This window comes from Phaenicophaeus curvirostris, chromosome Z (genome assembly GCF_032191515.1).
Source record: "Phaenicophaeus curvirostris isolate KB17595 chromosome Z, BPBGC_Pcur_1.0, whole genome shotgun sequence".
NCBI lineage: Eukaryota > Metazoa > Chordata > Aves > Cuculiformes > Cuculidae > Phaenicophaeus > Phaenicophaeus curvirostris.
The window spans coordinates 56,087,054-56,110,568 of NC_091431.1; the positions used below are offsets into that span (position 1 = coordinate 56,087,054).

Consider the following 23,515-nt stretch of genomic DNA (forward strand, 5'->3'; position numbering starts at 1 on the left):
AATAATGAAAGTGCTGAATTAAATTGCTGAAATAAAACAAACGTTATATTCTAACATCACTGATTCTCTTATGCTTAATTGTATTAATACCTACTTTTATCATGGATTTTTTTTTTAATAGAAAAGTAAAACCCTCATTAGGTCATTGTGTCCGATCAGGTCACTGTGACCATTCTCTGTTAAAGCAGAATTGTTTCAGTATATCCTCAAGGATTTTGATCAGTCATCTGTGAAGAAATTGGATGCCGTTATGCTAGCTAGGAGGATTCCCTTCTTGTTTATCAGAAACATGATGAAATCACTTTCCATTCATCTAAGAGTGAGGTATTTATTGTAATTTACTTTGAAGTCTTTCCTGCGTTTCCACGCAACTGCTGTCATATTTTAAAAGTCAGTCACCAGTCTTCAAAAATTGCTGACTCGTCCTGTTTAGCCTTTAAAATGGATAGGTATTTTTTGCTAATTAAAGTTCAGCAGAGAGCATGGCAGCTCTAATTGATAAGCTATGGGGAGGAGGGGGTGGCAAAAATGTCCTCTGTCAGGACATGTGTATAGACAATAGATTTTAGTTAAGAAGCTAAATAGTACCTGAGCACAATTTTAATACAGTTCTTTTTGAGTTTGTAGTGTATACATTATAGGAAAAATGTGGAGAGAGGCAAAGGATATAGATTTTCTATGACATTCAAAATAAAATTATTTAGAGTATTTATGAAATTCTAAGGAAGAAACAAACATGTTAGTGTCCAAGTTCATTGTATATGGTTATGTCCCTTACTATACATAATAATTTCTGTATGCTTCAGGTTATACTTTATTATCCCTGTTAATTACATTTTGGAGAATGGTTGTCAGGTGTAGTATTTCTCCTTGGTTTCATTGAGTATCTTTCATTGAAACAATGAGCACCACTATCACAACGCCAGGTGCAGAGATATGTACCTCAGTATATCTTATGTATAAAAATCAATGCATGACCTTGATATGAATTAAACACATAGACTTCAAGCCCAAATCTTTTGTTATTAAGAATGCTAATTATGTATTAAGAATGCTGCTAAAATAAAAGACCATTTTGCATTATTAAGCAATATAGAAACACAAGCGTTGCACTAATTTATAAGGCTGGCTTATTCTAATTTCCTTTTCTTGTTTTTTTGTAGAATGTAAGGCTTTTCAAATTAAAATAATATTGATAGATATTTCAGAAACACAATAAAGCAACATAAGTTTAATGTTCCAAGCATGGAATGTGTGTTCCATGGATGTATTCTTTTTATGTAAGCTTTTAGAAGCTAGTTACCAAGAAAAGAGGCAGCCAGAAAGGTTGAGGCTGGGATCTATTGCCATGTGGTTTTGGGAACCAGTGCAATGAAAGACTCCAGGTGCTCTCAGGCATTTTGTTTCCAGCCTTCACTGGACATGGAGCTTGAATGACACTCAAACTGAAGAACAGGTGGGATGAGGCCTTTTGGTCCATGGACTGCCTTCTAGTCCTAGTTTCACCCTCTGTGGTGGTGCCAAAGATTGTAGTGGAGGCCTCTTTACAGTCCTTGGTATGCATCAGATCACCTTTCAGGAACACAAAGCCTGGGTGGAAGAAGCCCTCCCAGGATATGTCATCTGCACCAGGGGTGGTTCTGAATGCTTCCTCTCCCAACACAACTAACTGCAGGCTGCATATTTGCTTAAGCTTTACGTTATTGAGTCAAGAACTTTATGCAAAAAAATAAAATGTTCTAAACTGTAATCAATAAAACCCATGTATGTCAAGCATGCAGCCCAAACCTTTTCGTGATCATGAATAGCTGGATCTTGTCCTTGCCTTTGAAGCTTCTTTCTACTATCAGTGTCTTCCCAAAATTATATTATTGCTCTGGTTGCCCTCTGGCAACACGGTTACTTCAAATATTTGTCTAAATTTTTCTGTATACCTTTGCTGACATCAGAGAAGTATCCTTTTTTTTTTTTTTACCCCAAATCTCATGTGTATCCTAGGTTAACAGCAGTAACATAAATGCAGAGATAGGCACATGCTGGGCTTCAGCCCAATAGGCCCCTAACTACCAGGCTCAATCTGTTGTTTGTAACCTTTTCTTTGGAAACGGTCACTACTTAGGAAACTGTTCTTGTCTCTTCGACGTATGCATGTTTATTTTTGTGTATTATAGTTCTCATTCTATCAGACTTACTAGGTTTTTGAAGGGAGGTAAGAGTGCACAATCACTGTTGTCGCTTTGGGAGATTTTTAATGGTGTTTGAATATTGTGCCTGGTTTTGTGTTGTAAGCTCCTCTCCCATGCTGAGAGTAAAATAAAAATGTTCAAGTCAATAGAAACAAAGGAAATTTTTTCAAATCCACTTAAGGAAATACTTTTAGGATTTTTTTTCAGACAATACCTACTGCTCTGTTGTTGTGACATTAGTATTCAGCAGTGGAGAACTGTCTAACTGACTTAATGAATGTTTTATAGCCTGTCCATTTCCAGGGGAAGTTTCCTAAAATATAGTCAAGGGCTGTGGTATTCCAAAGTGATATATATATGTTTTGGTTTTCTAATCTAACAATACCTAGTCTTAACATATGCAAATCTTTCTTTCTGAGGAAGAACACAATAGAATGGATAGACAAATAGGTCAGCCAAAAATCTGTTTCCTCTCCATGCTGAGCTAATACCGTAGTTAGTGTATGGTGTAAATGTTTGTTACTAATCAGTGATTTTGCTGTATTATGGTTGATTTTCTTTAACTCGAAAAGTATATGGTATTCAGATTGGTTGAGTTCTTATTTAAAATACTGTCATTTAATATTTACAATCAGTGGCAAGGTGGTTTCATGTTGTTTGATTTGTTTTGAATAAAGTGCTAAATACTTCTAAAAGGACGAATGGTTAGAGTGTGGACAGTCTAGCCAAGTTTCAAGGACTTATAAGGCATCTGCTGCATGACTGAAACAGTGTTGACTCACAGATGTAACAAACTTCTCTGATTTAAGGTAGAATCTGATGGAGGCTACATAAGAGTTAGACAAAGTTTCATTGCAAAGTAGTAGTGCAGAGGTGTGGTAAATATGTGGAAAGCTGACACTGCTTGAAGCAGCAACTACATGTGTTTGCTTGGGCCCAAATGAAAACTTTGAGAAATAGGAAAAATCAGGAAAAAGTTGGGAATTTGGGATTTTGTTTGTTTTGTTTTTTTTTTTTCTTAGATAATATTTTTTTCCCTCAAAGAGCAAGTTCTTAAACATCAGAGAATTAAGTAACATACAGATATACTGAAACATGGTATAATAAAAAAAAGTCTGAACATCTTGACTACTGTTCATTTCTCTTGTATGTATTCTTAAAGAGCATTATTGTTATGCATCAGCAACTGCTATCTGCATATGGTCTTGATATTCATCTGTTTCAACGTGGATGACAGGTGTAAGGCTTTGTCATATAATTGGAAAATCAAAACAGTTCTCTGAACTGCTTAGTCCAGATGTTTTCAAAATAAATGTCAATTGAAATCTTGTTGCTGTGGCGTCAGCAACATGTGAAAGAGCATGAGGAAATCGTGCTGCTACTGTTATTCAGTGCCAAATGTTTCTCTCACTGAATTTGCCTTGCAAAAGCTGGGGAACTTGTTTTGCTGTACACCCATATTCAACAGCACCACACAGACTGTTCTGCAGCTTTCTTGATGACAGCTGACCTTTTATGTTCTGGTAACTTATGGGGTGATGGCAGATATGCATCAGTCTCAAGGGGAACATAATATTAGAAGAGACTGCCATGCAGCTTCCATTTGTTGTGAACATTCATACAATAAATATTCAGTTGGAAATTCTTAACATTTACTCTGTACGTTCCACAAGATGATTCCCAGAATAGAATAGTAAACTTTCTCTCTACCTACTACCTGCAATTAAACTTATGATTTGGAGGGAAAAAAGTCCTTACTATGTGTTGTGTCAGGTAGATGCAGAAGAAACATAGTGCAAACAAACACCAATTCATTCTCCTTTCAAAGCTGGGAAACTTTAAGGAGAGGTCCTGAAGAGTACATACTAGCACTGGGTAGATGTTCTTTTTCCTAATTGCAGAACATGACCATGTAATGTTGCTCTGCAGCAAAAGCAGCATTGCAAAGTTGGGCATTATCTAAGCGGGTTCACTGGGAAACAACAGGACAGACAAGGGCCTATTTAGTTGGGATCTGATGAACTAGCTGGATTAAATTAAGGAAGAGAATACTGGAGTGGTAACAGGCCTTATAACAGGCCTGATAACAGGCCCAGAAGTTAATGTGGTTTTGTCAAGTTCTGACATTTATTAATATTCCTATACAAAATATTTAATACAAAACAGCAGTTTCTGGATACTATCCGGAGCAAGCTGTTCTATGAAATCTTCACTTTTTGCCTTCAATAGTTCAGTTTCTCACCAGTATTCAGTTTCATTTTTTTCTGTGTACAGAAGAAAAAAAAATGCAGATATGACTTAAGTGTGTGTCAAAATTTTAAAGAAAGACTTCTAAAAATACTCTAAGGATTTTTGGACCAGTCACTTTAGTGCTTGGCAAGCTTGAGTTTGATATTGGTGACAAACATCAGACCTCATGAGGCAGATTGATACCGGTTTTGTGCAGAATATAAAGCCCTGTAGTTCATACTATATATAACTATATTTGCAGTATCATTCTAATTTTCAGAAATACATTCAGGACTTGCTAGCACATGGCTATATCTGAGATCAAAGCTGACCCCTTGGCTTGTGACTAAAGTAGGATTCAGTCTCTGTAGCAGGAACTTTGTGAGCTGATGACATATCAAGATGGCAGGAAAATGCAGCAGCTAGAGTGTTACATTAAAGGTGATTTTTATTTGGCACACTGTGAGCCATTCAGTAATCGGTGACTTAGATGTTATGAAGAAAATAACACCTTTCACTACGCAAAACCCCTTTGAAAAAGGGGCTTTGATGATTACAGTGAGATGGAAAGGAGGTGGTTAAAGTTTAGGCCAATGCTTTATCTTGTTTAAAATAATAAATTACGAGTTCTCAACATAAAGAAATGTTTACAGGGATGTGTACTAAGGGTAGCTATTGCTTGATGTAATAAATAGTCATAACTGGGTGAATAGGGTGAAAGGTAATTCTGAAAATGGCATAAATAATTTGGCTTCATTAAGAGAAAATACACCTGAGAAATCTGAACAGAAAAATGAAAGGATGGCACAATGGGAGGCAAAATTCAGTACTGACAGATGGGTGCTACTTTACATTGGCAAGAGTTGTTTAAATTGCTAATAAATATTGTTGAATTCTATTTGTTGATAATAACAGGGCAGAGCTGTAGTCAATAGAAATGCACATAAGATAGGTAGAGATGTATTATGCAATTAACCTGACAAACACAGTGCCACGAGATACCATTTAACCCTGGAGTCTAGAAGTAATCGAGAAAGGCTCAGTGATGAGTACCTAATCAATTACATATTTTGTGGAATGTTACTAACCAGTTCTATCCTATAAAGTGCCTAGAGTGAATTTCTAATTTAGGGTGATAACAAAGGTGTTTCCACAAATGGCTGTTTTCTACTCCGGTGTTACATACAGATACTGATAATTTTCTGAGGCTGTGGAATAGTCAAGTCATTAGGTTGAGGGAGTATAATTTTAAGTCGAAGATAACACCACCTACCTCTGTTCATGTTGCTGTGTAGAAAATCAGTAAGGTGTTATGATTGTTTTGAGGAGCGCTATTGAATATATTTAAGTAGATGAATGATGAGATGGAAGATAAAAGAACGGCAAAACATGCAAAAATAGGCTGCACATATGGTAAGAAAACCCTAGTAGAGAAGGGATCCTATGTAAATACATTTGTTTTTTCTCTCCAAAGTAAAATTGTAACATTGAAAAGACAATATTATTAATTACTTGTGTGTATAAATATATCTTTTCAGTTACCAGTAGGATGCTGTGCCTTAGCAATTTAATTACTATAGTGTATTTCAGAAGGTTAAGAATTATGCTGTGCAACCCACAGATAAGTTAGTAGGGTAATACGTTACAACTTTTTTGCTTTCATACCTATCCTAGTTTAATATGTATTCTTAATGTCATGTCCTTTCCACAGCTATAAGTTGACTGTATTTTCTCATTTCAACTAAAATAGATCTTGATTGCTAACTTTACACTGTTTTGGCTTTGTTTTGTATTCCAGTTTAAAAGAATGCTCAACCGGGAGCTAACCCACCTATCTGAAATGAGCAGGTCAGGCAATCAAGTCTCAGAATATATATCAAACACATTCTTAGGTAAGAATATAATGGGAGTTAACTTTTTTTAACTTTTTTGCCTTTGGGGTTTTTTTTTCATCTCATTCTGGGCTGTGATAGAGGTTAAAAGCAAATAGCTTTCCATATTCATTTCTGTTTGCAGAAACTGTATGATTAGTATCTCATTGTTTAGTGTTTGAGCAGAGGGATCATGTTAGATCCATTTCCTCACAGCTCATTTGATTTGTGCATGTGGTTTCCTTTTGTGTGTAATTACAGATAAATATTCATATACATATTTTCAGGTAACATTACAACTACTACATTGCTACTTTATTAAGAAATGAATATGTAATGAATTAATATTTTAAAAATAGTTATTCTACTCTGTTTCCCTTATGAAAGGGACCGCAAAGAGCTTTCATTGTGCTGGAAGCACACAAGCACAAGTAACCTCATAAAATCTTGTAGCATTCTGATGCTTTGGTATTCCCTGCCTGCACAGGAGCAGGTGGATGAATATGACTAAATCAACATCTGAACAGAGTACTGCCAAGGGAATTGGTGTGGCGCAGGAGCTTGCATGGAGGCATGTGAGCATTAAAAGAAGTGCAACACAATAATGCAAAGAGTATGGTCCCTCTTTCATGGCTTTGCAGAACTAAGTATATTTTTTTGTTGTTGAAACTGGTGAAAATTATTAAAATTTTGTTTCCTGCTGTTGGCAATGAACATGAAGATAAAGGTGTTTTGAGCAAAATATCATTGCAGAAGGGGAGGCACAGCTGAATACATCTAAATTAGGATAACAATTACTTAAAAAAGTGCCAGTCACACATGTTAAGATATGTCTTGTTTCGGTTGTGTGAGATGCTGCAGCTGGTGCTTTTTGTGCTTTTCGAAAGAAACAATTTTTTAAAAATACATTTTATCCTGATTGTCACTGTATCCTAAATGGATCACTTAATGTGTCTGTTCAGTTTATCCATGATTGCAGTAGTGTGCCTGAGCACTGTGGCACAGCAGGGTTTCAGACAATAAGAAAGGGATGAGCCTCTGTCATGGAGAAGCAATACTGCACAGCTTCAGGAGCCCTGAAAGTCACAGCATACAGTTGCGTGAGAAGATGACCCACTTAGGCCGAAAAGACTGAGATAAGCTTTTAGTTAACGTGTAAGGCTCATTTTGACAGGGTAAGGAGATGTATCTGTCAGCCTTTCACATGAGATGTGAGTCTTGAGTGGAAAGAAGCTGGAAAGGCCGTCATGCCTAAGTTACTGAGCCATGGATATTGTTTTGTGGCTGCATGAAAACAGTGGGCAAAATACCTCATTTACAGAATTATTGCTTAAATAGAGAATTTTAAAAATACTCAGTCTAAATACGTGAATTCTGAGCAACAATGTGAAGAGGAAAGGCATTGTCTCCATAGAAAATATTAATTTTTCTAGTTAATTATACGTAATCCATCTCCTGGACATCTACAGACTTTCTCACATTTGAAAGTTAGGAACATGTAATGAGAAAACAGGTTGTTCTGTTCTCCTAATTCTTGGGCTATGAGACATGTATGAAATGAATTGTAACAACAACAAAGAAATACTTACAGCTACTGTATTGGGTTTAATAGTATGCAAGGCTTTTATTTTTCAGAGCTGTTAACCTATTTTCCTATGAACATAAAATGCAAGAGAACTTGCCAATGAGCATAGCACAACCAGGGTGAAAATGGCAAGCTGTCTTTTCTGCATGTTCAGATGGGCACATGAGCCCTGTGTACTTAGAGTTACAAAAGCAGAGGCAGTCCCATGGAATTCTGCAGGGATCTAAAGTCATACGGACAGACTCTTCCTTTCACTTGAGTTAGTCTGACAGCTCGACTTAGAAGCCTCCCGTTGATGAGTCTAAACTTTGTGCATATGACCAAAACCATAAACATCAAGGCACAAACACGAGTCACTGCTCCTCATCTCTTGTAGGCTTGCACCAGTCAAGAGCTGCTGCACTCTGCCTCCCCCTCTTCTTGATTGTCCATATGAGGGGAGTGGTGAAGTATGGTGGGGGCAGCTGGGGAACTTGGTGCCACAGGCTAAAGCTTGGTGACATTTCCACAGTCTCTTTGCTGTAATTTGTTTGGAGTTTGAGGTGTCCAGTAAATGTGGCTGCTGAAGGGTAATTAAAAAAAAAATATGGAAAACAGTAGATCAAGAAGCAAACACAATAGCAGAATGGGAATTATAAGAGACTTGCTATGCTTGTCTGGTTTCAATGTTTTATTGAAAATGACCGTTGCAGGAATGGAAAAACAGACGTGTTTGAAAGGACCAATTTAAAAAAAAAATATTTTGTACTAAGGAGTTTTTTAAATTATAATTTTAGGTAGGCTTCTTTGTTAGAACAGATGTTGTGGATTTTCTGGTCTTGCTGGCAAGGTTCCTTGAAAGCTAGAAAAGATGCAGATATATTTCAGCAAAGAAGATATAATTTGGAGGGAGTCATCATAACTTTGTGTTGAAATATAATATAGTATGAATGAAAAGAATAAAAATTAATGCAAATTCCTAGCAGTTTTGGCAAGAGAGTCCTTTGTTGCACTAACTTTGGTTTATTTGGGGACCACAGATGTCTACAATTCTCAACATCTCCGTGTTGTTTCTATCAGCTGGTAATGACCTGTATATATACTTTTACTCTCAGTTTAATCCTTGTCTAAATTTTTGCTGGCATATATGTTGGTGAGGTCTATGGAGTGATGCCACTGATACGGCCTCCATATGGAGGCAAAGGTCCACAGCAAAATATAAGGTTTTAGCAAAGAAGTTCTTTTGTCAGCATTAGTAACTCTGTTTGGGTGGTGCAGAAATGCGCTGCATTGCTGATGCAAACTGCCTCTGCATCCAAAGTGCTTAGGCTGTGACTGGCAAAATGTTTTCTGAACTGTATGGATTCTTAACTGTTTAAATGTTTGTAGAGGTTTACATGAGACACCCTTTTGATTGGTTTTTAAATACAGTTTCAGAGAAGTGGGTTTTTTTCCTGTAACAGAAGAAATGTTTAATTTTCTTGCAAAATGAAATTTTGGATTTCTGTTCAATTGTAATAATATTTTTATAATTGAAGGAATGACCCTGTACAGCAGTAGGGATGCAGGAAGAGTGGAAATCCATAGCCACAAGTTTCATTTAAAGCCAATTAAGAAGTACTGAGGCAATTTGTGAAATATGGATCTGCTTATACTGAGGGATAGGTCTATGTTTATCTTTTTGTGTTTTTACTGGGTATGATGTATCTGTTGCAAAATCTTCAAACATAAAAAGGAAGAAGTTGTGTTAAGAATTACAATATCCATAAGATGCAACTCAGCAGTGAAATGGACAAAACTATTTATATTTCCTTTGAAAATAATTCTCTTTTTCATTGTTCTTTTGAAGACAAACAACATGAAGTTGAAATCCCTTCTCCGACACAGAAAGAGAAAGAGAAGAAGAAGAGGCCAATGTCGCAGATCAGTGGAGTCAAAAAACTGATGCACAGCTCCAGCCTAACTAATTCCAGTATTCCCAGATTTGGAGTTAAAACAGACCAAGAAGATGTTCTTGCCAAGGTAGAGAACATGCAAATCCTTGAATTTGAACTGCTGAATTAAAATAGAGGGTGGACTTGTCAGTATTCCATCCTTTGCTTATAACCACTGATTTCAAGCTGTAGCACCACATGCTAGTCTCACTTGAAATAGCATACATTCGGTGAAGGGGAAGAATAACAAGTAAAATCAGAACCAGCCCATAAGGGTTAATTTCCACGGTAAACAGGATTTCATCAGAACAGGAAATACAAGCAAGTATTTGCATATGCATTAATGAAGCTGCTTATGCATAAATAATATCCGATAAATGAAGAATGAACATATCATATGCTGTCACAGGAATGAAAATATATAGTAGCCCTATGTTTTTTGAAAATGCACTACTGGTGTATAGCGTTAGAGCTCTCCTTCCAGGTCCTGTCTTCAGCTGTATCACTTCACATACATCATTTGCGGTTTTGTTTTTAGTGACATTTCCTGTGACTTTTGCATCAGCAGCTAACCAATTGGCAGTAATCTAAAGCTAGCATAAAGTAAATATTCATTTAATCTTAGAGGTTTTCATTTTGAAATATGCTTATCGTTATGTTTTCAGGAGTCTCCCCCTTTATTTGAGGAGTGTTTCTGAGAACCAAGGAGACGGCAGCTGAACCACAGCTCTCTAGAGGCTTCCTCCTTGCTGAACTCTGTTGTCACTGGGCAGTGAGATAGTGAGCTGTGTCATTTCAGCTCGTTCAAGATACCATAGCATTTTTCCCTCTGGAGCAATCCACTTAAGAGGCAGTCTTTCCTCCTCAGTGAATTAAAATCTGAAAACGTGGTAGCTGCAAGTTCAAATATCACAAGATAAATAGCAGTGGCTTTCCCCCTTTCAGAGTGTAGCTTATAAATTTCACAGTGTCAAAGTTTGAATCTTCACAGGTCTGCTGTTTGTAGCTGTTTTAGTCAAAAATTAATGGAATTTGTGTGCTAGGTTGCAATTTGTGTTTTGCTTGATTCTGCTCTAGGAACTAGAAGATGTGAACAAATGGGGCCTTCAGGTTTTCAGAGTAGCGGAGTTATCTGGAAACAGACCTTTGACAGTCATCATGCACACCATTTTTCAGGCAAGTAGCAGCAGACTTGCTGCTTGTTGCTTATATCGGATGTTTTTCTGTGCTTTGTAGTCTTAATTGTTTCTTTTTCCTTTTCTAGGAACGGGACTTGTTAAAAACATTTAAGATTCCAGTGGACACTTTAATAACTTACTTGATGACCCTAGAAGACCATTACCATGCAGATGTGGCATATCACAATAACATACATGCTGCAGATGTTGTTCAGTCAACCCATGTACTGCTGTCAACCCCAGCATTAGAGGTAAACCACACTAAGGTGGGAAAGAGACAGGCGTGAGAGAAAGGCACAAACTAAGACTCTTGAAAACTAATAAATACTGCAGAAACTAAGCTCTTTAATATTAAAGTAAATATTAACATTTCTTTCATAAATTGTGCTCTTTCAAAGATATTTTGAGAGGATCAAAGCTTATTTACATATAAATATTGGAATATTGTGCGGAAAATGTCACATCTTTTTCTTTTAAATATTTTTTTTATACTTGCAAATTTATGCTATTGTAAACTTTTTCATTGTAACACAATGTATAACTTGTTTTCACCACCTCATTGTTAATTCTGTATCCTGTTCTGTCATTATTTCCCATGTGTGATTCTCACTGACCACAGTTAGTTAAATTGCTTAGGAAAGACAGCGATAAAATGGGATTCCCTCAGTAGGGCCAGTTACTGTTTTTCCCCATGTACACATTCATTCTGTTCTGAAAGGCAGACTGGAACATGTACTAAATTTTCACTATTTCTTTTTTTTTATATGTGTTTCAAAATTGTTTGGAAAAAACCCAATATATTCTTTTCTGAAGAATTACCTTGACAAAAATGCTTAAAATCTCTGAAGTAGAAGTGGAAGCAAGATAGAAATTACTTCCCCTTTTTTAAGCACAACTCAGGTCTTAGTGTAGCAAGCATTGATATATATCCTGGTGAATTGTTGAAGCAGTTAAAATTTTAATAGTTCAAAACAGTTTGTTCTTATTTCCAAGGAGGGCTATGTTTTGCCATCTTTTCATAATGACAAATCTTTCACGTTACTAACTGCTACTGCTTTACCTTCTCATTAAGAGAGCAATAAGTGAACCATGAGACTCTTGGCAGGTCTCAATCCTTAAGGACTCAGGAATTCTCTTGGGATAGATTTTCTATATCTCAGTAAGGAAGATCAGATTATATTCTTGCATCACCATTGGCTTCAAATAGCAGATCTGGTTGTCAGCAGCATCTTGGGGTTTTTCCTATATCCACTGTTTTTCATGGCCTTATTCTCTGTCAGCAAAATAGCAATGTCTGCCCACTGCTGACTTACGCAGTTCTGGGCTGTTCCTGATCAGTTATTAAAGCAGTTACATAATCTGGGTGTTGGTGTCAATAAGGAACTAGGCTCAGTGACATGCCCAATCCATTACAGTCCTCTCTTCCAACCTTCCTAATAATTTCATATGAAAGAAAAAAATCAGTAAATGGTAAGTAACATGCCTTGTCTGCCACCATTTCTTTTAGCATCATTTAGGAGGTGTGTGTCTTTCAAGTGTGGGGCAGAATGTAGAATTTGGGCTGAAATTTTTAACTTAATTTGTGCTGTAGGCTAGAAACCTGTACTTAATGATCTAACAAAGCTGGAAAAACTTCAGCTGTCAGTGTGAAGTAAGGATCATTTTACTTTGGCCAAACTTGAAATGTTTATGGAATTCTACATAACTGATAATTTTACAAAAAGTTGTAGTCTCTGTGTAAAATCTTTTGAGATCCCTGATACATTTCAAATACCTTTTGCTAATTCAGATCTAGATTCAAAGTAGAACTGCTTTTATTGAAAACATGTTTTCATTGATCAGCAATTGCCATTTCTGTTTCATGATTTTCTAGGCAGTGTTCACTGATCTGGAGATTCTTGCAGCGATTTTTGCCAGTGCAATACATGATGTAGATCATCCTGGGGTTTCAAACCAGTTTCTTATCAACACAAGTAAGTCTAATGTTAAGTGGCTTTCTCAGAAATTTACTGCAAGATCTGCACATTGCACCTGAAAAATAGGCAGTGTATTCCTTGCTTGCTTCTGTCTGTGCCTTTTCTCTGTGAATACATAGGTGTTTGTATTTTAAACTGGATATTATTTTGCATTTCTTGTAACTTTAGAAATAATAATACATAGTACTGTCTAGCAAGGGCTACTAAGACATGAACATCCTGGTACTGTTTCAATGTTCTGGGTGTGTTCTGTCCTGGAAGATTGTTGGTTCACATTAAATAAATGAAGTTACAGAAAGAAAATTAAGTAAGATTAAATGAAAAGCAAGAAAGGAAAACAGCACTGTACGACTTAATGTTGCTAGCATATGATGTGACCAAGGACAGCCATACATTTTTTAAAAATTTAGAGAACTATTTTCTTTTAGCAAACAGACTGACCGACCCCTCTCTTTCTCTCTCTGGCTATGCTTGGTTTCTGATCTCTGTATACTCATGCCACTTGGTTTGGATTTTCTCAGCCTGTCCCTGCAGGCTGTGGCAAACCTCTTTTTTCTTTTCTTTTGTTTTTTTTTTTTTTTTAAGGCATAATAAAATTAAACCCTAATGTCATCTCCAAATTTGAAACCCAGTGTCCTTGTTGTTCATTTCTGAAGGCTGTTCTCTGTGGCATAGCATCAACCTCTCCCCCTCTTTAATCTTCTGGTAGAAGAAAAATGATTAGCTTCATTGAACCCAATCATGACTCATTTGCTGCATGGCTTGTGGCCCCAATACAACCTGCTTTGATTTCACTGGCAGTATTCTTGAAGTGGGTAGCACATTGTAGGACAGTGCAAGTTCCATCGTGCCACATGACAACTTCTCCTCTTACAATAACTGAGCCAGAAGTTCAAAAGTCGAATTAATACTAATAATTCAAACACTGAAGAAGAAAAAGCTACGGAAATAGCAACATACCAGCATCTGTGTATTTGACCCATCTGGTTGCACATTTATAGATATTGTCATTACTGCACTTGGACCAATCTGTTGCTCTGGGCCTAATATAGTGTGACCCCAAATCAGCAGTATACTTTGAAGAAGGGAGCTCCTCTTCTGAATCATTATAGCTGTACATTCAAGTTAAACCTCCACTCCAGCTTAGCCTGCTTCTGATTTCATTTGCCTTAATGGCCTGAGGGCTGCCCTGTAGTGAAATTCAATTTAGTGACTCATCTGCATGGAAGAAGATTGGAATTGATTTCTGGTGCTTTATTGGTAACCAGTACAGTTCAGCACTGTGTACTCTATAGGAAGAGAGTGAATCAAGCTCTGCGCACAAAAAAGTGTGTAATAACTAACTTCTTAAGAGTGGGCATGTATAAGTAAATTTTTTATTTGTTTGTTTTAGGTATTGAAAATTAGGATATATTGGTGGCTCTGAGGTCCTACAGGGAAACTGCCAAGTTGTTCAAGTTTATGCAGGATGACTGGCTAGATGAAGAGATCAGTTGTGATACATAAAGCTTTCATTTCTAGACAGACAGTTGAAATTCAGCTAAGTTAGGGGTCATTCTACTGCTGCTTATTTAGTGGTTTAGAAGAAATGTCATGATTCTCTCAATTCAGGTTTTGATAGAGAAGGCTTTTATATCAATTACGTAACAGACTGAAAGAAACAAAGACATTTCATTCCTTTCAGATTGTTCTGTGTAAAAAGAAGAAACTGGAGGAACAGTGGCAGAGATAAAGTCCATGTAATTTAGGTTTCTCAAATCCTAGATTTTCCTAACCTCTAGAATGTAATTCGCTTCCACCTAGTTTTGTTTCCCAGTGAACCTTACAATGTATTATCATTTCACTGAGAAGTATAAGAGTTTTAAAAAATAATAATAGATTTACAGTTACTTAATGTGTGTACATATTTGTGATATTTCAGCTTATTACTCACATGATGTTTCTGAATGTTATTTCCCTGTATAAGGATTTACAGTGTATTTATACAGATATTTTTTATCTAAAAATCTGATCCCCCTTGAATGCTATTGAGGAACAAACAGGTGAGGATTGTATTACTGTCAGAGGAGGTGCATATTTGATCACTGTTAACAGTATCCTTCCAGACAAATAATCCTGAAGCTTGTAATGTGTTACAATGGTTACCAGGGGAGAGCTTTCTTCTATGTTTCTACTTCTATTACAAAGTTGAGCACAGCCCTTCCAAATTGTTTTGACAATTTTCAGTGTTTTGCAGTTGGTGTCATCAGAAAACTGTTTAAAAGAAAAATGAATTAGTACTGCATTCTTTGTAAGAAAAATAACAAATAGGCAAGTTTTGCAAGTGTTCTGTGAAAGACATTTGACAAATTCACTTTCTTTTTCTTTTTGCCATTGCAGTTTGCTTGCCTTTGGGATAAGGAAAGGTAGAGGAAGGGTTTCCAGATTCAAAAGATTGATGCATTCAAGACAGGAGTGGAAGATAGCATGAGAATGGATAATGAGACTAATGAAATCTGAAGAGCAGGGCTTTTATAGGCCCCCTACTGAGCCAGATGAATTTTAAAACAAAACTACTGTAAAAGAAGCTAAAAAGGACAAATAGTAGAAGGGTTTAGGATTAGATTTAGGGTAAAACAGCTGTCATAAATAGAAGTTAATATTGCACGTGGCAAATGTGATAGCATAAAATTATTTGGGTTTTATGACAGATTCACGTGTAAGCTGTCTTGAATATGCAGGCTGACTGTGCGATATCCCCAGCTGGAATCTAAAGCTTTTCAGAGGTAGTCAGAACTGGTTTTATTCATCAGGGCAGGCTGTTCAGCAGGTCTAGGCAGACAAATTAAGATCTTACATATGCACTTCAGCACAGGCAATGCTAGGAAGGCGTATGTTATTCTAAGAGCCATATGGAATGACTGCGTTAAGAATACTTCTGTTGGAGAATATGTAGCATTACAGCATCAGGCACTGACCAACTCAAGTATGAGGCAGTAGGCAAGGCCACTGCTTGCATTTTCAAGCCACATGACCTTCTAAGGAAACAGACCAGAAGTATAACTGTTGCCAGCCTCCTCTCAAAATATCCAGTTGTCCTAATTGGCTAGGCATCGTAGTGCCTTAGGTAACTGCAGAACTTCATTTGAAACCAGCAATTGTGCTTGTGGCCTGATCTACAGCAAAGCCTTAGCTCTGTATTCCTAGTCTGACTCTGGATAGCTGCAACTTGACTTAAACAATGGAATTTTAGTAGCTGTGGTTGGAGGCATTAGAAGAGAAAACATCGGAGTATCTTTTAGTTTAGGTGTGTTTATGCATATGTTATTTTCCGTGAGACCTCATGCAGCTATGAAAATGTATTCTGAAAAGTATCTTCCTGAATTTTTTCTAAATTGCCACTCCAGGCACGTGTACGTGATTCACTGCAAAGTGTTTTCTTTATTTCCTCATCATACTTTGCCTTGATTTGTTAAGATGTTCAGTCGTGAATTCTACAACTTCTGATACTGTATGAACTACAGGAACTCTGTTTCTAAAAGTTCATCTATAATTTTGTTATGAATGTAATGAATTAGAAAAGTCTTAAGCCATTTGATAGAAGCACAGGCTTTAGTAATGTTCTGCTCTGTGATTGTTATTGCAGATTCTGAACTTGCCTTGATGTACAATGACTCATCAGTACTGGAGAATCATCACTTAGCTGTGGGCTTCAAGCTGCTGCAAGAAGAAAATTGTGACATTTTCCAGAATTTGACCAAAAAACAGAGACAATCATTGAGGAAAATGGTCATTGACATTGTGAGTTCTGCTTGATTCCCTCTTTCATAGCACTATTAAATTGAATAATAAAGCGCAGAAGCATTTTGTGATACATTACATGTCATTAGACCTATAACCATTGAAGTAAAAGTTCAGATTTTTATTGTCGCTCATCCAAATAGGAATAGTTTGTTCTTTTCTGTTTCTGTAACCATCTATACCTTTTTAGAAGGTATACAATCCTACTTCAAGTTGTTTCTCTATTGACATGTATGCTGTTTCACTATCACAGTTAGAAATTTGCTACTGAATTGATGATGAAATTAGGCTGATCAGATCATTCTGAACAATTCTGAACAGTCATTTTGTCATGTTGAAACATGCAAAATTAGAACTTGCTATTTTGGACACTAATGACATACAAGACTCAGACTTCTATAATGTATTCAGAAACAGGAGTTATGGGTTCCCCCCAGAACTGTTGGTTCATCTGTTCAAAGAGTTTTTTAAAAACCAGTAGAATCATTTATGTAGTATTCATTTATTTGTTTGTTTGTTTCAAGGTACTTGCAACAGACATGTCTAAGCATATGAATCTACTGGCTGATTTAAAAACTATGGTTGAAACCAAAAAAGTGACCAGTTCTGGTGTCCTACTTCTTGATAACTATTCAGACAGGATTCAGGTAAGAAGATTCATCTGCAAATGATCACTTGTATTAACTTACACCTTTAATAAGATTGGCAAACCCATTCTACAGCATGAGTTAGGTCAGCTGTCCAGTCTCACACTGTGACTCATTCATTACCTTCCCTCTACTCCCTCTTATGTTTCCTACCTATGACATAGTCTATTAGGTACCAAGTGATTCTGAGTGAGTAACGATGCGCTAGAGTACTTCTAGACTAAATGAGGCTTTGGCCTTCCCTTCAAATTATCAGCACATAATTGGTCTTTCTCTATAAAGACTTTTCTGTCCCTAATACAAGTAGGAGCAGCAGAAGCATGTAAGTGGTGGCTGTTACTTCAAGTGTCAAAAATACTCAAGCACATAAGTCTTTGCTGTTAAGAAGAAATCTTGCACTATATTTATTTTCAAGATTCTGTTTTACTGCCATCAAATGTGTAAATGGAAAAGGGTCGGTTTTTCTCCAGTGTAATAACACCTCAGGTGTTCAATCTGTTTTAGGTTCTTCAGAATATGGTGCACTGTGCAGATCTAAGCAATCCAACCAAGCCACTCCATCTTTACCGCCAGTGGACAGACAGAATAATGGAGGAATTTTTCCGTCAGGGAGATCGGGAAAGAGAGAGAGGAATGGAGATAAGTCCCATGTGTGATAAGCACAATGCATCTGTAGAAAAATCACAGGTAATTGACTTTAATAGGCAATGAAATAATTCAGGACGACATTGTAACGGAAAAGGATAGTCAATAGCCATGTTGTCATTAATTCCTGAATGCACTAATTTATCTTTTCCTACTAGTTAATCAATTCAGCTCCTGAGCAGTAAGTGAAGGCAGCTGAGATGTTTACTGTGAAAACAATGTATTGCACTGTGTTTGCTGATGGGATTCCATCTCTGTCGTGATCTGTAATGATGCGTACATGTTGAAGAGTGTTATACAGCTGCTCATTAGGGTTTCCTTCAAAGGCAAAATTACATATAAAGCAGCTGTTCGACTCGCTAGAGTTAGCGGAGTTGTTTGGAATGAACAGTTCATTTGAAAACAAACCCTTTCCAAGTCCCTATCCAATATTCTGAATCAGACTTTTGAACTTTAAAAGACCCTCCTTACTCCATCTTTAAGGGTAGTATATCTAGTATCTCTTATTAGCATTATATCTCTCATAATTTGTGCAGTTTATAGGCACAGTTATTTATTTCTTTGTGAATAAAAGCTCATCCTAATTTTGTATTTGAAACAGGTGGGTTTTATAGACTACATTGTTCATCCACTGTGGGAGACTTGGGCAGATCTTGTTCACCCTGATGCCCAGGATATCTTGGATACACTGGAGGACAATCGAGAATGGTACCAGAGCACAATCCCTCAAAGCCCTTCTCCTGCACCTGATGACCAGGAAGAAGGTAGACAAGGCCAAACTGAAAAATTCCAGTTTGAACTAACATTGGAGGAAGATGGAGAGTCAGACACTGAAAAGGACAGTGGAAGCCAAGTAGAAGAAGACACCAGCTGCAGTGACTCCAAGACACTTTGCACCCAGGATTCAGAGTCCACTGAAATTCCTCTTGATGAGCAAGTTGGGGAAGAAGTAGAAGAGGAGGAGAACCAGACAGAACCTTGTGTGGTAGAAGATCATTCTCCTGACACATAACAATGAGGATGCAGTCTCTTTCAGTCTTGCCCTCTCCCTTTCTTTTCCTCTTTCTCTTGCTTTTTTTTTTTTTTGGTTCTGTTTTATTTTGGTTTTATTAGGTTATGGTTTCCAAAGTGTGTGTCACAGGCTACAACCATGGTCACTACTCATTGTCATCTGCTAGGATGTTTGTTGATCTCAGCTGACCTTGATGACTCAGTTTGGCACTCAGGAATATTGTAACCAGAATTTTCACCTCCATGGCATCAGAAAGCAGAGGGGATAAAATCCATAAACTACATTTTAATAAGCGCACCATTTGACAGATTTCATTAAATAAAGGAAATGTTTTCAGAGGAGTACCACCTGCCAAACAAATGCTGGTATGCTTTGATAGTTTTTTGAATTCATTGTATTTCACAAGTAAAGCATTGGATAATGTTCATCATGAGAGGAAAAAGAAAATAAACTGAGGTTCCTGCTGGAAAACAAATGCACATAAATGATGGGACACAACATGATTCTGTTACGAATAGGAAGATGAGCTGTGGAAATTGCATAATTTTCTAATTTCAAGTCTTCCTGATACGCGACTGAAAAAAGTGTGACCCAGTTGGTTGCACTAACCTCTGTGTTTTGTATAATATGTAAGAGAGATCTTTTGTAGAGCTTACTTTTATTATTAAATGTACCAAGGTATTATATTTAATGAAAAACACTTTCAGACTTCATCTGCCACTGGTTATTTTTTTTTCCAAAGAGTAACTTGCAAGTTTTCAGTACAAATCTGTGCTACACTGGATAATACTTCTAGATTTTTTTTTTCTTTCCTTTCTTTTTTGCACCTTAGAATGGTAATACTGAGCTGCAAACGTATATTAGAATTTTATATAGTAGTGAGTTCCATGAATATCAATTATGTTCATAAAACTTTCAGAATGATGGCTTTTATGCTTGTTTGGTTTTCATCACAATTTTCTCAAATGTATTAGAGGAACTTAGGTCATGCTTTTGCCCTCGTAGTGGCCTGATCCTACAAGTTCTGTCTTCATACAAGAATGGGTCCCAACTGGGACCACTGAGATGGATATTTGCAGGACTAGAGCCTGTAAGAAAGGTAACAAATTGTCATGTTAATACAGTAGCAGCTTTTCTGCTATAATAGTAAAATTCATCTCTCTAAACTATGGCTTCTAGACTATTTTTGGCTGGGAGGTACAGACTGCTAAATCAGAACAGGACAATACAATATATGGAATATTTCTATGAGAGAGAAAAGCATTACGATAGTATTTCTAATTTTGACTCAATACTCTTTTTATCTGTGTCAGATATGTTTGCTAATCTGAAATGTGTATGACAAAAATAATGATTAGCATAATTTTTTTTTTATGTCTTTGTTGCAAGAAGAGCCGGGTCAGTTTTTCTTTTTATGTTTTTAATTAACTGAGCAATGTATCATGAGAGTTGTAGTTTACTCCACATTATTTCAATCTCAGATCTTGTCATACATTATCCAGCTTCTGCTGAGGGAATCCTGCTTTTCAGTTTGGTACTGAAAGCTTCTGTAACTTGGAAAGTTAAAGGGAGGTAGGAGTTTGCATTTGTCATTTTCCAGTCTTGTTGTTTGGCCACATGAAAGAAGGAGGAATTTTATTTTCACCGCTTTGCTCTTCATTAGAACTGTACTTTTGAGTGTAGAAGATGGGAAATCATTGCCTAGGGAAGCTACCAGATTCCCATTCTGTAAAATTCTGGTAAAATGACAATGCTGAGATGATTTTTTAACAAAAAGAAAAGATAGCAACAGCCATTATTTCCCCTTTGGATGCATTTTGTAGTAAGTTTGCAGATGTGAATACAAGGGGGTTTTCAAGTCTGAGATCTAGAATAGAAACATATTTTAAAACGTTTGGTTATAATTCAGCTTCTAAATGCATTTTGCATTCTTCTGTAGCCAGGTCATAGTTCTCTCTACCTTTAGCCTTCGCAGGGCCTTAGCACAGAAAATGCTGAAGGAGGGAAGAGAATGAAGAGAACTCATGGTTTTTTTCAGGGTTTTGGTCTTCTATTTTTTTTTTGTTGTTCATCAATTCTTCTTGAACGTGATCAATCTATAATTCCTTTCAGTCCCCAAGAGTGCCTGGAATCTTAATAATGGAAAAGCAATATAAATTACAAAATAACCAAAAGGGATCTGTAAAGGTTTTGTATCTGCACTAATTGAAAGTAAATGAAAAGAGTAACACCATATTGAGAGATATACACCCATACATGTGGACAATCAAATAATAGAAAATTAAGTCATTTCTTAGAGCCAGGGATATAATGCACTGTACAATCTTTTTTTTTTTCCTCTTTTGCCAAAGTGTGTTTTAGCATTGCACACTGCTTTAAAACAGTACAACTTACAAGTGGCTTTATGTGTTCTGAGTATTTTGCCATAAGAAATGCCGTGAGTGGGTATTGACTTGGGGAAAAAAATTCACCTTGCTTGTAACAGTACACTTTAGCTTGCAAGTTACTGTATTCAATAATGCTGTATTTGAATCCTTAAATTGTTTTGTGTCATTATTAAAAAATTATAAAGAATAGGTAGAACACATAGCATTCAGAAGTTTAAAAAGCTTGAATGAAATGGATTTTGCAGAGAAAGCTTTGACAGTTCTTTTCAAATGCATTATTTATTTTATTTGTGCCATCATTTTTCTCACCAAATGACCTTATCTGTAACACAGTCTTGTTTGTCTCTGTTTACAACCATGTATTTATTGTAATGTACATACTGTAATGTTGATTGTAAATTATCAGTTCTTATAACATCATCCTTGTCAGGGTGGTGTTGCTATATTTGGAAACTCTTGGTGAGAGAATGATTATTGTGTATACATATTCCTTGTACATTTTTCTCCTGTAATATAGTCTTGTGTCACCTTAGAGCTTGTTTATGGAGGATTCAAGAAAAGTATAAAATACATAAAGATATATCAATAAAAAAAAAAGCTGCAGGTCTTTGGTCCCAGGGCTGTGCCTTAACTTTAAACAATATTTTCTTCTGTTTTGCTGCATTTGAAAGTAAGGTAGCTGTGGGGCTAGGGCTGGGCATTTCTACCATATTTTTAGTTGTTAACTGATGGGGATACTCATAAGAGCTAATATGCATGATAATACAATAAGCTTTCGTTCATAACCCTACTGGAAGTTCAAGCTTTTCCAGACTTCTGGCAATATACTTGTATTGCCTCTCTGATTATCTTTTTACAAGCTATCATTGGGGATTATTACAGCCATTTTTTGCTCCTGAAAAAAATGATGCTGTATTTCAGTACTGAATTGCACTGAAACAGCTTTGGAAAGCATCTCTAATAAGTCTTTGATTTTTAACGCATATTGGGAAATGGAATATTCATAATTAAAAGGGTATTACTCAAACACTTTTATAATTGTCTGTAATATCTCTTCTTTATTTAGTAGCGTGAATTATGACTGTATAAGTGGAAAAGACAACCTTAATTTTGGAAATGCTTTCCAATGCCAATATTAGTGTTATAAGCAGCCAAAGTTTTATTTTATATAGATGTATCTTAGGCTTTGTACAGTTGTGTATAGCATAATGCACTAGATCTACAGGAGAGTGGTAAACCTTTAGATCTTTTAATGACACTAGTATTAGGTTTGCAGGTTGGACTGAGCATCTCTTGCTGTTTGACTTGTCTTGTTGCTGCAGACTACGTAGAGCTGATATCCATGAATTTTCCAGAGCAAGGTAAATACCTCTCCTCCATTCCAGCGATGCCCAGCCCTTGTAGCATGCGACTTCTTTGTGAAAGGAGAGATTCTTTTTCAAGGAAAAACAGAGCCTCCTTTTTGACACAAACTGTAGATTTTAGCAGCCCTGGTCCAAAGGATATCGATTGCTTTTGTTTTAAATGGTGTAAAAGGGACAGTATAACAACAGAAATCCTGAACAAATTTTTTGTTTAATTTGATTTTTCCTTTGGGTATGTCTTGAGAGTGGTAACTTGTGTGAACATTGCACATGACTATTCTTTCACTGGTTTCTTAGCCTCTCTTACAGCCTATGGGATAGTACTGTACATCAATACCTTCATATGAAATTTTATATGCAATGGAAATAAAAGCATGGGTTGATTCTGCCTAGTTACTGTATTTGATTTTCTTTTGCAAGTGAATTTTGTTTTACATACATCCTATAGTAGTGACATCTTAAGAGAAAGTGTATATCCAGAATAATTTGATTACCATATTTTTGTCATCGTACTGTTTTGCATAAATAATACAAAATAAATGTGGGGGCAAATCAGAAAAGTCAATCAAATGTGGTATTTTATGCAATTTTATAGAAAAGCATTTAATCTTAGTTTTCAGGAAATTTTACCACTGGCTCCATTAGCAAAAACAGCCTATCCTGAGTGAGTAAAACTTTGCCTACGTATTGCCCAGAGAAGGAGTATGTTGGAATGCCACAAAGAAAATAGTACCATAGTTAA

At 36.4% G+C, this 23,515-nt stretch overlaps 1 protein-coding gene across 10 annotated transcripts in view; it reads left to right on the forward strand.

Annotated features, from left to right (window-relative positions):
- The window catches only part of PDE4D (phosphodiesterase 4D), a 600,157-nt gene extending 576,992 nt beyond the window's left edge, over positions 1-23,165 (forward strand). For all 10 annotated transcript variants that reach the window (XM_069880216.1, XM_069880215.1, XM_069880214.1 and 7 more), the window contains 9 exons: positions 6,214-6,307; positions 9,700-9,872; positions 10,862-10,960; positions 11,049-11,213; positions 12,836-12,935; positions 16,564-16,718; positions 17,243-17,365; positions 17,870-18,052; positions 18,612-23,165. In XM_069880216.1, the coding sequence (XP_069736317.1) occupies positions 6,214-6,307; positions 9,700-9,872; positions 10,862-10,960; positions 11,049-11,213; positions 12,836-12,935; positions 16,564-16,718; positions 17,243-17,365; positions 17,870-18,052; positions 18,612-19,022 (1,503 nt within the window). In that variant the 3' untranslated portion in view covers positions 19,023-23,165. The remainder of the gene's footprint in view (positions 1-6,213; positions 6,308-9,699; positions 9,873-10,861; positions 10,961-11,048; positions 11,214-12,835; positions 12,936-16,563; positions 16,719-17,242; positions 17,366-17,869; positions 18,053-18,611) is intronic.
- Positions 23,166-23,515: the final 350 nt, after the last annotated feature.